Source organism: Lipomyces chichibuensis, assembly GCF_038497645.1.
Source record: "Lipomyces chichibuensis strain CBS 12929 unplaced genomic scaffold V1513scaffold_36, whole genome shotgun sequence".
In the NCBI taxonomy this organism is placed as follows: domain Eukaryota; kingdom Fungi; phylum Ascomycota; class Lipomycetes; order Lipomycetales; family Lipomycetaceae; genus Lipomyces; species Lipomyces chichibuensis.
This window is the reverse complement of record NW_027117488.1, coordinates 78,201-92,583: the sequence shown is the minus strand read 5'-3', so window position 1 is coordinate 92,583 and position 14,383 is coordinate 78,201. Positions and strand designations below refer to the sequence as shown.

Genomic DNA, 14,383 nt, shown 5'->3' with positions numbered 1-14,383 from the left:
ATGTGAAGACTCTAAGCCCGTTGTCCTATAGATATCGTTGAGGACAGTGAACTGTTTTAGGGCGCCTCTGTACATCCTGATTAGAACTCTCAACTGCCCCGTGTGTCCTCCCAAGCCAAGGCGGAATATCTATATATTATCAATGCAACTACAGGTTGGGCGCATTACACGACACGGCGGGCAGTTCGATAAACGGACTTGTTTATGAATGATGGACTGTCAAAAGATCAAAGATGAACTATGAATTATAGAATGTTGCGCATAGCAACTGGTTCGCATTACCATGCCGGCTGAATACGAAGCAATCTCACAACTTTGCATCGACCTTTGCACCGCTTTTGTCCAAGATCCACTTTGACAGCTCATCTTGGAACTTCTTCCGGTCGCTTTCGATCTCGTTTTGCACTGCTGATTAGCATTACTGTCCAGCAATATAGAAAACAAGAGACTTACACTCATGGTAGCCACCGATAACTGTTACCAGCTTCTTATCATTGACTGGGATATTCCTAATAAATTCTGTTGATGCACCATAGAAATTGATCTAATACACCGTTCACGCGTCAGTATGCGACATCAAACTAGGAGATGAGACTGTGTTTACCTTGTCTGCATCACCATGCATGATTAATACAGGGCGATTGACGATCTTTGAGTAATATTTCTCATCCAAAAGCTTTCGACCACGGTCAAGCATATCTGACATTTGCTTCAATGTGCAAGTAGCATGGCACATTGGATCATCCTTGACCTTTTGGACTGATACTGGATCGCGGGAGAGAAAATCGAAGTCTATACCCGTGAAGTACTGCAACTTTGGAAAAGCTTTGGAAATGCCAAGAAGTATGTAATAGACCACCTGATTTGGACGTGTTCGAGGCTAATTCGTTGTTTTAGTAAGAACATGTGAATAGGTCATACATACATACGTGGAGTAAGATCAAAGGAGCAACCGCAATGTAACCAGCGAACCATTGTCTGTGCCGGCCCTTGATCGCGTAGTTGAGACATATTGCACCGCCCTACGCATTTACTGTAAGTCGGCTTTCGAAGTCGTCAAATATGCTCTACTTACCATGCTGAATCCAATCATGAACCACGGAATAATCGTTTTCTCATCGACTATTTCAGGTCCGATTCTCCGCTCGATGAGTTCTTCCAAGTCAGAACTCATCAATTTTTCATCCGTCATTCCCCAGTCTTTCTTCTTGGGAGAAGTCTGGCCGGCTCCACGCTGGTCGAAGGCAAAAACTTCGACGCCATTGGTAGCCAGGATGTCGAAGAGCTCCTCATAACGATTGATATGTTCCGCGAATCCTCCATATAATTAATATTTTATTCTAGATTCACAAAATATTAAACTTTACCGTGAATAAAGAATAATTTAGCCACTGTTTGTGTTCCTGGTGGTGGAGTTGCCTACTCGACCGCGATCAGCAGCTGCTCCAGTGTTGCCGTGGAACAGTTCAACTTACAGTTGATTTGACATAAAACTCGATGCCGTTTACCAGCCATCTCTCTTCAGTTCTAATGCCCGTCATTTTAATCGCTCAGGTATGGTAATTGCCAATAGTATAATCCTTGGGTTCTTATGGTGTAGCAGTGGAATCAGCCGCAACGGATTACAACGAGCTGTCACGAGTCTAGCGGGGACAATAATCTCCCGAGTGTAAGCTCTAATTTTGGGGTTACTGGTCGATATCAATTGGGCGGCAGACTAGCGTTTCTTGCGGTGTATGGCACCAAAATAGTTAAAAATTTAGTACCCCGCTTGTATCTTCGACCACCGGTTTGAGTGAGCATATGACTGTGCATATGTCGTCAAGCGAATTCGCGTAAATCAATAGGATTTATGAGGAATAGCAAACTTGCTAATGCATGCTACATAACACAAATGATGGCTGTATATATCTGACGGCAGAACAGGTTTTTAATAAATAAAATATTGTAATATATAGTATCAAGAAACTGTAACATAAATTACGACGATCCTCCGGCGACGATAATGTTTTAACTGAAGTTTCATTCTCAAGCTTCCTAAACGCTCTTTCACTAAATATGCTTGGCCACGCCTCAAGTTTCTGTGAAAACCGCAATTTGCCTGACTCTCTCACAGCATTCTACCGACTGCTACAAGAAACACTGGCGATGGCCCCCGAAATATATTTGGCCAAGCTTGACTTGTCCTCCTTTGTCGGTAAACCACCACGCATGCAATCAACAGTAGGCATGTCGTATAAACGCCGCATTCTGACGACGCGAAAGGCTTCATTTTTGCTCAACCATTATAATGCGTAGATTTAAATTCCCCACTGATGAGAAGCTCGTCATCATTGAGAGTGGTTACCTTGAGTGTAAGGGACATGTACAATTACATGTGGTCCAGTAAGCAAGATAGCGCATGACCAGATCGAAAGCGACAGGGAAAAATTCCATGCTGAGCTACCAAGCTGGAATTTGAACAAGACTAACGCACAAGTCGATGCAAAGCTGTGAGGTCGCTGGAAGTCAAAATGTAGTTGTCATTCAATTGACCAGGATGGTTGACTCCACGAGTCCGCCTCCGCAATCTTGCGATTCAATCTTTCAAACGCAAGTTTATGGAACAGTCCTAACTCATCGTAAAAATGCCGTCCAGCCTAGCATGGTTAGTTACGTGGCCTTGTACTCACACGTATCCAATGATATTATCAATACACACCTCATGATCACGAATTCGATTTATGATCTCTGCCGCAGAATAGCGCACATCCTCGTGAGCATGAAATAAGCCTGCCGCTATAGGCAATAATCCGTCTTCGCTTTGTGGGAGACATGCCAGCAGCTGAGTGATCTGATTTGGATTGACAACGACGTCCCTGATGGCATTAAATATTTCGGCAGATGAGCTTGATGACATGCGTAGCTTCCGTAATCGATCGATTTGATGTTGTAGGTCCATATTCGTAACAGGGATTGGGACCTGGTGTTGCAAGTCCTAAGAATATTAGCTATTTATTGAAAATGGCAATGCTCCTCGATTCGAACTCACAAAGATATAATTTTTATAATTCGTAGTTTCTTTCCATCCCTCAATGACGTGCATATAGTGGTTCAAATCTCGCCCCTTCTGTTGCTGATCTGCCCACACATATCCATGCCCACTAACCACGTAGCCGTGCTCCCTTACTGGCCATAGCCCACGGCTCCCAATCAACGCCGAATTCACACCATGAGCCTCGTCATATGCTGCACAAAGTTGTATAAACTGGCTAATAAATTTACGGAATCTCCCTCGAATTGCATCTTCACCGTACCGGTTCAAAATCATTGGCTTGATATCCTCGACAAATGATGCATCAGGTGAATTGCCTAGTCCTGCCACCGCAGTTCTAGAGACCGGTAATGCGACACCTTGCGACAACAATCGTTCTGGCTGCTTAATAGATTTCGATATGCGGACTTCGCCAGTTTCGATGTTGCACAGAATATCCCACCATGCCGGATGATTCTCAAACGCCGGATTTGTCACGCCAGCAATATATCCAGGACTGCAACAAGCATCAATAGATGTGAAGATGGCTTATGAAGACAGTAATACTCACACATGGATTAGTTGATCAATTTTACTGAGATCTGTATATGGATAGGCTCTGTGGGAGAAACCTCTTAGAATTCCGCTACTAATAAGAGAGCACGCGGAGAGTACTGCGTCGACAACATCTTTCGCTGCTCGACCGGGTCCCATAAAAACAATGCGCTTTTCCGTTAACACGGCGTTAATAAGTACTATTAGCGGATGAGTTTTTGATCCAGACGTCGTTAAATGAGGATGAAGGACCGAGAATGACTTCGGAGGGGCATTCAGTATTGTAGTAAGTAGCAAAATAGATGATGGCTAATTTCATTAGCGCGACAGCTGACATAGACATTGGCAAGTCAACTTACATCTCCGACACAATCAGGGAAAGAGTCGACCGGTATTCGCATCGGAATATCCAAGTTATTGAATTTGATTTTTGATTCATAAAAATGTGTGTCATATTTATTAAGGCTCGCTTTAACGCTGTCATGGGATAAGATACTGTTGTGTGGATGAACAGCTTTGGTTCTCTCTATCAATGGCTGCAATCGTTCCACATGGAATCGCTCAACGAATAAATTCCGCATAGAATTTGAGGACAAAATTTGTTTTTCATACGGCTCAAAAGACGGCATGGAGCTGATATCCATTGCGTTTAGTGAGTGATAGAGGTTTTTCAAGACATCGATATTGAGGTTGTCGAAGTACTCTGTCATAGCCAGCAGCAATATCGGCTAGATCTGTTAGCGAGTGGACGCAATCTAACATACAACCAACCTTATAAATCTGTATGAATGAATGCCTGGTACATATGGCCATTGCCCTGACTATTGCTCCCCTGTTGCACAAGTTAGCATAATGCTGCTAACTTGAGAAAGTAATCACCTTTTAGCGTCGCTAGTGACCTTTGTATTGGCCAGATTCAGCGCATAGAGCATAGAATTGTGTTCTCTGCTAGAACTACGTCCGCGCACATTACTCGATTTCGGTCGCTTATGTAAAAAGAACACAGTCCAATCCTCCTCGCGGGTATGAGCCTGATCAGGCAGCATGAGTTCTGCGAGCAATCTGTACATCAATTAGTATATAAATTCATTCTCTATAATAATACTTCTATATATATACTCTTCATCGCCTTCTATTCGCCTTGGATACTGGTACTTCACTGTGGGTCCCTTATCGACGTCGAATTCGGCAGCCAGTATATACTCGACATGCTCCCCCACATCATTCTCAGTCACGCTTAGATACCTGCATAGATTCCATCAGCAAATATCTACTTATACGTGACAATTTCAGAACACGAACATATTTCAATGGATCCTGAAGTATGATTGATTTCACCAATCACCGATATTGGTCTTCATGATTCGTCCTGAACATAGCTTAAGTTGGGAGACTTCAATCAATCTGTGCGGCTCATTTAAGGGGGTGCCCCAAGCAGTCCGATAAAAGTGGCCGATCTAAGGGCTGAGGCACAGTACGAACAGTAGTGTTTTGCTTTATAGGAAGTTATACATTATTACTTACATTTTACAGGGCCATGCCTGAGGTTCAGAGATCAACACATCTTACTTAGTACACCATACGTACTTCATAATTAGAGCTTATTGTAGACTTGCCAAAGTTCCAATATGAAATAAAACTTATATACATGATGATTGTTTGTCGGTCTTCATATAGTTGATTGCATATAGTATATATATCCACCTCACTTTGGTTGGCGAGTCTATATTACCCGTCAAATTGCGTTCACTTTACCCATTCCCACCACCTGCTGCTTAGGCTAGGCTTCGGTGAGCCGAGAGTGCACGCGATTTGCTAATAAAATGAATTAATCCTTGTCAACTTTACGGCCCAAGCGAGGTTGGAGCAGTGAGGGAGGGGGGGGAAGAACGTTGTGGAAGGGGATCAATTGTTTAGCAAAGCTTTACTTTATGGCATATATAAATTCATACATTGCAGTTATGGTTTTTAAACTACAAGTTCAAGGCACTGAGCCGCAAAAGCAGATGTTTCCAAGAGATTCTGGGTCAGCAAAGAAAAGTGATGGAGTGCCAAATGAGCCGCACGATGGAAGCCGACAGAAAAAAATAGTCGCGGCCTATAATTTTGAGCGGCACCTCACGTCGACTGCGGAGCCCCCTCCTACTTTTTTTTTTTCCTTCATATTTTCACCACTTGTAACATTTCCAGTTGTGCACTTCCGACTCACCAATTGCTCTTTTGCATTATAGTCGCTAATCACTTCATTTACAATGGCTGAGTCAGAATCATTTGGTAAGCACAAAAATTTTTATTTGTTTTCAATACGAATTAGTGGGATCAATCTGTGTGCATTTCCTAACTATCAATGCAGAATTTCAGGCGGAGATCTCGCAGTTGATGAGCTTGATCATCAACACTGTCTACTCGAATAAGGTATGCACTCCCAGATATTGCTATAGTACTAAGAGATCCAAGCTAATTACCATCATAGGAAATCTTCTTGCGAGAATTGATCTCCAATTGCTCTGATGCCCTCGACAAGATCCGATATGAGGCGCTCTCAGATCCTTCCAAGCTCGAGTCTGAGCCTGATCTCTACATCCGAATCACTCCCAAGAAGGAGGAGGGTGTTATTGAGATCCGGGATACTGGTATCGGTATGACCAAGGCTGATCTGGTCAACAATCTTGGTACCATCGCTAAGTCTGGCACCAAGGCCTTTATGGAGGCCCTCTCTGCTGGTGCTGATGTCTCTATGATTGGTCAGTTCGGTGTTGGATTCTACTCGCTCTTCTTGGTCGCCGACCAAGTCCAGGTCATTTCCAAGCATAACGACGACGAGCAGTACATCTGGGAGTCGTCCGCTGGCGGCCGCTTCACCATCACTCTTGACACCATCAACCCTCCTATCTCGCGAGGCACTGTCATTCGACTGTTCTTAAAGGAGGACCAGAAGGAGTACCTTGAGGAGAAGCGGATCAAGGACATTGTCAAGCGACACTCTGAATTCGTTGCATACCCCATCCAGCTTGTTGTCACCAAGGAGGTCGAGAAGGACGCCCCCGAGGAAGAGGATGAGGAGAATGTTGATGACGAGGACAAGAAGCCCAAGATCGAGGAGGTTAATGAGGACGAGGAGGAAGAGAAGAAGGAAAAGAAAACCAAGAAGGTCAAGGAGACCGTTACAGAGAACGAGGAGCTTAACAAGACCAAGCCTCTCTGGACCCGCAATCCTTCTGACATTACCGAGGAAGAGTATGCTGCTTTCTACAAGTCTATCTCCAATGACTGGGAAGACCACCTTGCTGTCAAGCACTTCTCTGTCGAGGGTCAGCTCGAGTTCCGCGCTATCTTGTTCGTTCCCCGCCGTGCGCCATTCGACTTGTTCGAGTCCAAGAAGAAGAAAAATAACATCAAGCTCTATGTCCGCCGTGTCTTCATTACTGACGACTGCGAGGAGTTGATTCCCGAGTGGCTCGGATTCGTCAAAGGTGTCGTCGACTCGGAGGACTTGCCTCTCAACTTGTCGCGTGAGATGCTCCAGCAGAACAAGATTTTGAAGGTTATCCGCAAGAACATTGTCAAGAAGACTCTCGAGATGTTCAATGAGATCGCCGAGGACCGGGAACAGTTCGACAAGTTTTACACCGCCTTCTCCAAGAATATCAAACTGGGTATCCATGAGGACTCTCAGAACCGTGGCACGCTCGCCAAGCTTCTCCGCTTCAACTCGACTAAGTCTGCTGATGAGCAGACTTCGCTTACTGACTACGTGACCCGAATGCCCGAGCACCAGAAGAACATCTACTACATTACTGGTGAGAGCTTGAAGGCTGTTGAGAAGTCTCCTTTCTTGGACGCCCTCAAGGCCAAGGACTTTGAGGTTCTCTTCATGGTTGATCCTATTGACGAGTACGCGATGACCCAGCTCAAGGAGTTCGAAGGAAAGACACTCGTAGATATCACCAAGGACTATGAGCTAGAGGAGACCGAAGAGGAGAAGGCCCAACGTGAGAAAGTGGAGAAGGAGTACGAGTCCCTCGCTACTAGCCTCAAGGAGATCCTGGGTGACAAGGTCGAGAAAGTCGTCGTTTCCCACAAGCTCGTTGATGCTCCCGCTGCTATCCGTACTGGCCAGTTCGGTTGGTCCGCTAATATGGAGCGTATCATGAAGGCCCAGGCTCTTCGTGATACAAGCATGTCGTCGTACATGTCCTCCAAGAAGACATTTGAGATTTCTCCCAAATCTCCTATCATTGCCGAACTCAAGAAGAAGGTCGAAGCCGATGGAGTCAATGACCGTACCGTCCGTGATTTGACCGTTCTCTTGTACGAGACTGCTCTCCTCACTTCTGGCTTCTCCCTTGAGGAGCCCAACTCCTTCGCCAGCCGCATCAACAGACTCATCTCCCTCGGCCTGAACATCGACGAAACTGAGGCTGAGGCCCCAGCTGCTGAAGAGGCTGCGGCAGAGGAGCCTGTCGCTGAGTCCGCTATGGAGGAGGTTGATTAGAGGCGAAGGCGCGAGATAGAAGCTTTGTGTTTTTGATCTTGTAAACGTTGGGTATGGTATAAGGAAATGGTATTACATAATGTTCTTCTTTGTTTATAATTTTTTATCGCTCTCTTTATAGTTGATATTTCTATGCCATTAATTGTTTATTCCATGTTCACAAAATTACGAGCACTTGCTTTGTCTGTTATGTGTGTTCAAAATTGGGATTGATAAATAAAATTATTAATTTAATATTCATGGACATTGACGTCGTAAGATGCTGCATAACGTAAGGCATAACAACGTGTTTTATTGATATTCTGGACAGTTTGATGGTACAATAAATAATTTACGGACTTTTGTATTTATATTATAAAGTCCTAGGGACAACACAATTTTATAGTAAACGAGCACTGTATCACAAACGCAAAGTAACAAAAAAAAAGTCTCCGTAAATGTATAAATTTTATTATCCTCATACTTTAATTCTCAAATAGCCCCCCAAGTTCAAGCACGATCCAGATGCGAAGTTACTTACTCATATGCAGTAAAGTTCTCATCGTCATTTTCGGGTCTCTTTTGAAGGACTAGTGGTTTTCCCTCGATGCGCTCGTAAATATCCCTGACATCGTCAGTCGTGGTCTCGAAATGGCTCGTTGCATCGTAGCTTTTTGAAATGTACACGTGGTCTTTGGTTCCGTCTTCGATAGGCTCATACAAGTCCGTGACTCCGATGAATTTCTCGAGTATGGGGCCGAGTAAATGCAATCCGGGCGTGATCTCGTTAATTGGATTTGCGGTCTCTACGATGGTGGAAACCATGGCTAGATAGTGTCCCTTGAGCGAGACGTTGTGCGCCGAAGAAACCATGGCAACGTAAATGTCGTGTTTGCGGCCGACTTGGTTTTGCGGGATAATGATTTGTACGGAGTCGGAGTTGTCGGTGTTCGGGATCGGGTGCATAAGGATGCAGATCGCGCGGATGACGCTCCCGGTCTTGCGCACCTTGCCTGGGAAGTAGGTCGGATCGCCGATGATGATCTTCGCGCGGGCGATTTCGTCGCCGGAGCGCACGCCGACGGCAACACCTTCTTCGTACACGATTTCGTCGATGGGCTTGTCAAGCATGTACGTTCCGCCGTAGATAGCCGAGAGCCTGTACAGAGCGCTTTAGCTGATGGGTTCGAAGCACAAGAGATATCAAAAATACTCACCGAGCAAAGCCTTGAGGAAGTTCTCCGAGACCATAGAGCGGGTACAAATATGGAGACTTTCCGAATCGGGCCATGGAGCCTAGATACAACAGAATCCGGTCGATGGCCTCGCGTGCGGGCTTGCTGGTGTACGAATCATCCAGATACAATGCCATGGCGTGGCCGATGAAATCGCGCGTGCCGGGTTCGAGCCCAAATTTCGCGTAGACCTCAGCCATAGTGTTGCGGTCGAGGTTCAGGCCCTGATACGTGGATGGGTCGCCTTCTTTGTAGTTGCCGATGAACTCAAAGAAACGCTTCATTCGACGCTTTTCGAAGAGACCCATCAGCGGTGAACGGATAGCCTCGACTTCATTGGCAGGGACTTTTGCAATGCGGCCGTCCCGGAAGACGTAGCTGCCAGCAATCTGTTTGAATTCAAGATATCGAGTGACATTGGTGTGCTGACAACCGAAAATTATTATAATTTATTCTATGGAGGCATGAGAAAGCACTTACGAGAAGAATGTTGGTCAATTCACCATTCGCCATCAAAAACTTTGGAATAAGGTCAACGTTCCAATCGCGGTCACGGCCCAAGCTCTGTCGTGGGGTCTCTCCTTGACGGAACTTCTGGTAGATCTACATTAAATTAATATCACCGGTAACAGCAGTTCGGGGGGACGCATCGGTCAACGTACCTGGCTGAGCGACAAACTGGCACTCTCACTAATCAGCTAGTTTTAGTATAATTGGCTTGTAACTTCGGCAAACACAATCATTGACGCACCCTCCGTAGTGGTCCTGGCGATCAATGTGGAGCACCTTCTTCCCCTCAACACTGAAAACACCGGACAAGATACATTCCGTCAGGCCTGACCATCGAGATATTAGCATTCCATTTATGTACCATAAGTCACATTAGACAATTGTCTGTAGGACATACCGGTACCTGTATCAGCGCGTTAGCGATTACTACTACTGTGTAAAATCGATCCGAGAATCCAGCATTGTCCCGGCACACTTACCAAGTACAATCACATCGTAATTCTCATCCATTGTATCTCTCTAATTACTCCAACAGGCCAGCAAATTTCTCTAAGCGGGTGCAGTAGGTCTTCTGTTATTGTACCTACCAATTTGACTATGTCGTCCGAATGCGGACTGCCCTAGGCTTCGAACAGCTATTCGGCAAAAAGCTTGAGCTAGTCACATGACTTTGTCACGTGAGATGGATAAGGGTTAAATGTAGGGGAAGTATGGAGAAAGTACTTGAAGGAATTTTGGCACGAGACCGGCTTCCTACAGTTTTTTCAGGGGACTCAACTCAGCAGCAGCCGACGCAAGATGTGAAAACAAAGCCTGACAAACTGACTCTTATTTGATTCATTATCATGTCGGGAATTGAGTTCTACTTGAGAGGCAATCAATCATCTCCTGGTTCGCAGGAACAAAGTGCAGCCTAGCCAGCAAAATGAGCTCGTGATTGGAATGTCGAAAATATTTGCAATCTAGATTTCTTAATGATTTCGCGGCATCAATAACAGGGACTAGACATATAGATGCGTTTTAGTAACTAGCAAGTTCTTGCAGATGATCATATAGTGCGGCGTTGCGGGGTTGGTTGCCCAAATCTGTTACGAGTATTCTGTATTAGCATACTCCGTAATTAGTATTTAATGCAGAAATCCAGAATGCCATTCGGAATTTAGTCCTATTAAATTAAATCCCATTTATATAGCTCGTCTAGATGATAGACTTAAAAAAAAGGCTCGGGGGACAATCTCCCGTGACGTCGGCTTTCGGGCAGATGTGGACCGTGCCGAAGCTAAACCCTTCGGGTCATGGTTCTTCTGACTGAAAGTCCAGGTAATATCGATCTCGATCTCCTTTCAGTGGCCAAGTTAGTCAATACCAGGCAGCGATCACCTCCAGCACCGTAGCAGCGAGAGCATAGTCTAATTGCTTGATATTCTGTCGGTACAGGACTGGTCGACCGCGGCAGTTGCAGTGGCACGAGGACAATAATACAAGGTGGCTTATTCATTGCGGCAACATACACGAACGCAGGGGTGGGCGAATATGGATGCCACGTTCAATGACCTGGCAAGTCATTGCATAGAATTACTGGAAAAGTGAGTTTAAATCATAGCGGAGTTCTGGAACTACCATGCTAACGTTGGTCGTCAGTGCGGCAGCTGATCAGCGAGTATTAATAGCGGTATGTCCATTGTTGAACAGCACATGTCAAGTGCTAATTGGTCGCGTTGTGGCGGGTACAGGTCAGCGGAATTCCAGGAAGCGGTAAAACGACGTTAGGGAATGTTAGTTCTTCTCGGCTGATGTTTGTTTGTGGAATCGGATATGTGGCTAACTGGAATTAGGCGGTGTATCAGCGAGTCAATAAGATGTGGAATAACAAATCCGGCACACGGATAGCTGCATTCGTGCCAATGGACGGGTTTCATCTCACTAGAAAGACTCTAGCTGCAATGCCCAATGCCGAAGAGGCGATTGCGAGGCGAGGTGCGCCGTTCACGTTTGATCCGAACGGCCTGTTGAGGTTGGTCGAGAGTCTGCGAATTCCGCTCGATAGTGAGTCAAAGAGCATATTCGCGCCATCATTCGATCATGCTGTGAAGGACCCAGTTGCGGACGATATTGAAATTTTGCCAACGGACAGAATTCTGATTATCGAGGGCAATTACCTACATCTACAAGACGAGCCATGGAATCTAATAGCAGGACGAATGGACGAGCTGTACGTGTTATTTTCTAGGCGCTGATTCAATCGTGATTTTGAATTTTACTGACACCATTTCAGATGGTTCGTGAGAGTAGAACGAGAAATTGCACGCCGCCGCGTCATTAATCGGCACATTGCAGCTGGCATTGCAAAAGATGAAGACGAGGCCGCGAAGCGCGCCGACGAGAACGATTTAGTGAACGGAGATTACATCATACAGCATTCACTAGCACCGCATCGCATTATAATCAGCATCCAGGATAATCAAATAGCCTGATTGAATAGACATACATAGACTGGGATGGGAACTGGTCTTGTAAAATTAGTGACATTAAACGTTTCTGTGTAAGATAGTACTTTAGCTTCAACTTCAAATGGGCATTGGTATGGGAATTATCTGGCATGTCGGCGGGTTTAACTAAGCGTATATGTATTGGGACAGTCTGCATCATCCATATCGATCATGACCGTAACCTATCATTTAATTTCTTATTGGTCAAATTAGCTGGACCTATGTCGTTTCATTCATTCGTACACAACATATGCCCCATTTACAAACACCACTAAGGTATCAAAACTATAGTACAAAATTGAAATCTCCTAAACTCAGTAATTTACGCAATGGCTTGGTAATACAACACGTACTCCTTCTTTACACGCTCCCATGTCGCTGGATCAAAGAACGTATATATTCCCCGCTCATAATGTGGACTCGGTTGCAGTGGTTCGCTGCCCGGCTCCTTCGTCAGCCAGACCTTGAGTTCTTTGTGGTATCGCCAATTCCGGGATGTGAGCTCGGCGGCAGCGGCTTCTTGCATGAAATCTCGGGGCATTGAGTAGAAGATGTAAAATAAGGTCTCATCCGAGAAGTTCGCGACTTTGGTCTGCTGTGGAGGTGCTGACTGAACGTGGTAGCAGGACGGCAGATGAAAATCTGGCTCGACTGTTGTTGTCGATGTCTCGGCCCATGGAGACGCGAACGTCAAGCTCAGAGGCTCGTTACTGTCCTTTATTTAGCATGTCCCTGTCTCATACAAACGATATTGGATACTTACTCAGGCTGGTTCAGATTCAGCCCTAGAGAGGCCAGATCGTTCATGTCGATATTGTTGTCCACCTTCATAAAGTTTAGCAGACCATTCAGACCCTGCAAGTCCTCCCCTCCTTTCGCAGTCTTCTCCTCTGTCTCTTTAACATTTGCACCATTTTCCCCGTTGTAAGTGTGTGGGGTAGTATTGTTGAACTGCCAGATATCTCCCTGTCCTTGTCGCATGTTATTATACTCCAGCCGACGGTGCTTTTCATCGACAGAGTGGTTGTCGTCGGTCTGATGCTGATCACGAGACGCAATAAAATCATCAGGCCAGTTCTTGTCGTCGTGATCGTTGTGATGCTGCGGTAGCAGTCCCATCGCCTGCTGTTGTTGATGTTGTTGTTGCTGTTGTTGATGTTGTTGTTGTTGTTGTTGTTGTTGCAAGAACAACTGCTGCTGTTGTCCCAGTCCCGGAGGCACTGTCCTCGGAGCCATCGACAGCGGCGACTGCGTGCTTGCCCGACTGTATCCAGCCTGCGGGTTCCCTGGAAACTGCTGCTGCTGGCCGCCGCCCATCGCAGCCGAGTAAGACTTAGTCGCCTGACCGAGGGTAGGAAACTCCGACATGTCGAGACCTGCGGCGAACTGGGGTGAGTTTGTCGAATTGGGCGGCAGATAGCTGCTCAGCGACGCATTCGATCTCGCGGTCATGCCGCTGCTGCTCTGCTGCTGTTGCTGTTGTTGTTGCTGCTGCATCGAACTGTTGAATCCCCATATCGGCACCGGTGCTGCTCGTTGTCAGCTATTTGAATAAACGCACTCCATTACGAGCAATCATCACATACTCTTTCCACGTCCGTTAGCTGCCGCTGGCCCTGTTGCCGTTGGCATCGGGCTCCTGTTGTTCATCGACGAGATCACGTTCGAAAATCCGTGAGATCGGCTCTGCGAAGGCTGTCCTGTTTCCCACAAACACGATTCGTCAGTTCTTTTTCACATCAACAATCTCAGGGACCGAGGAAGAGCAGTGTCGTACAAGCACACGCGCATCCTGTCGCACAAGAATCTCTTACCTGATCGATTCATGGCGCATCACAATATTTTATATAATATCCCAGAAAAATCAAACCACCAGCTCAAAATGCAATACCTCGCACTTTACTCAGTCTATAAAGCGAGAAGTTGAAAAATGTATTTGTCGATATTCTTTGCTCTGTTTAATTAACTTGTACTTTTTTCATTTCATGAAGCTCAAAAAGATATACTTAACATCGTCGAATGTGGGTTGGGTAAGGGCTGAGAATAGGGTAGATTTTCCGTGTGAATAGTGACGCGCTCGCGGAGTATCGAAGGTCCTTTGTTGATA

The 14,383-nt window shown here is 45.7% G+C and overlaps 6 protein-coding genes across 6 annotated transcripts; 2 read left to right on the top strand and 4 right to left on the bottom strand.

Annotated features, from left to right (window-relative positions):
* Positions 1-119: 119 nt before the first annotated feature.
* Positions 120-1,708, bottom strand: V1513DRAFT_466145 (Alpha/Beta hydrolase protein). The gene is made up of 7 exons (XM_066900066.1): positions 1,476-1,708; positions 1,368-1,419; positions 1,076-1,317; positions 930-1,022; positions 605-880; positions 454-544; positions 120-405 (listed from the first exon to the last, which is right to left on the bottom strand). The coding sequence occupies exons 1-7, from the start codon at positions 1,539-1,541 to the stop codon at positions 308-310; spliced, it is 918 nt and encodes a 305-aa protein (XP_066751751.1). The 5' UTR covers positions 1,542-1,708; the 3' UTR covers positions 120-307.
* An 814-nt stretch (positions 1,709-2,522) lies between these two features.
* V1513DRAFT_427050 (docking domain of Afi1 for Arf3 in vesicle trafficking-domain-containing protein) lies at positions 2,523-4,929 on the bottom strand (the record flags this gene model as incomplete). Its single annotated transcript, XM_066896203.1, has 9 exons — positions 2,523-2,639; positions 2,702-2,977; positions 3,032-3,530; positions 3,585-3,877; positions 3,928-4,296; positions 4,340-4,400; positions 4,448-4,630; positions 4,688-4,813; positions 4,907-4,929. 9 exons carry the CDS (start codon positions 4,927-4,929, stop codon positions 2,523-2,525), a joined length of 1,947 nt encoding a protein of 648 aa, XP_066751750.1.
* Positions 4,930-5,709: 780 nt separating this feature from the next.
* On the top strand, positions 5,710-8,273 carry V1513DRAFT_419004 (Hsp90 protein-domain-containing protein). Its single transcript, XM_066895900.1, has 3 exons — positions 5,710-5,842; positions 5,922-5,983; positions 6,042-8,273. The coding sequence occupies exons 1-3, from the start codon at positions 5,821-5,823 to the stop codon at positions 8,061-8,063; spliced, it is 2,106 nt and encodes a 701-aa protein (XP_066751749.1). The 5' UTR covers positions 5,710-5,820; the 3' UTR covers positions 8,064-8,273.
* Positions 8,274-8,390: 117 nt separating this feature from the next.
* On the bottom strand, positions 8,391-10,400 carry V1513DRAFT_450691 (GDP dissociation inhibitor). The gene is made up of 6 exons (XM_066898847.1): positions 10,256-10,400; positions 10,029-10,114; positions 9,940-9,967; positions 9,758-9,880; positions 9,260-9,702; positions 8,391-9,201 (listed from the first exon to the last, which is right to left on the bottom strand). Exons 1-6 carry the CDS (start codon positions 10,295-10,297, stop codon positions 8,580-8,582), a joined length of 1,344 nt encoding a protein of 447 aa, XP_066751748.1. The 5' UTR covers positions 10,298-10,400; the 3' UTR covers positions 8,391-8,579.
* Positions 10,401-11,320: 920 nt separating this feature from the next.
* Positions 11,321-12,261, top strand: V1513DRAFT_460147 (P-loop containing nucleoside triphosphate hydrolase protein; the record flags this gene model as incomplete). The annotated part of the gene is made up of 5 exons (XM_066899816.1): positions 11,321-11,373; positions 11,429-11,459; positions 11,521-11,562; positions 11,623-11,999; positions 12,063-12,261. The coding sequence occupies 5 exons, from the start codon at positions 11,321-11,323 to the stop codon at positions 12,259-12,261; spliced, it is 702 nt and encodes a 233-aa protein (XP_066751747.1).
* A 256-nt stretch (positions 12,262-12,517) lies between these two features.
* V1513DRAFT_201672 (uncharacterized protein) lies at positions 12,518-14,338 on the bottom strand. The gene is made up of 4 exons (XM_066894337.1): positions 14,091-14,338; positions 13,863-13,976; positions 13,040-13,805; positions 12,518-12,986 (listed from the first exon to the last, which is right to left on the bottom strand). Exons 1-4 carry the CDS (start codon positions 14,101-14,103, stop codon positions 12,599-12,601), a joined length of 1,281 nt encoding a protein of 426 aa, XP_066751746.1. The 5' UTR covers positions 14,104-14,338; the 3' UTR covers positions 12,518-12,598.
* Positions 14,339-14,383: the final 45 nt, after the last annotated feature.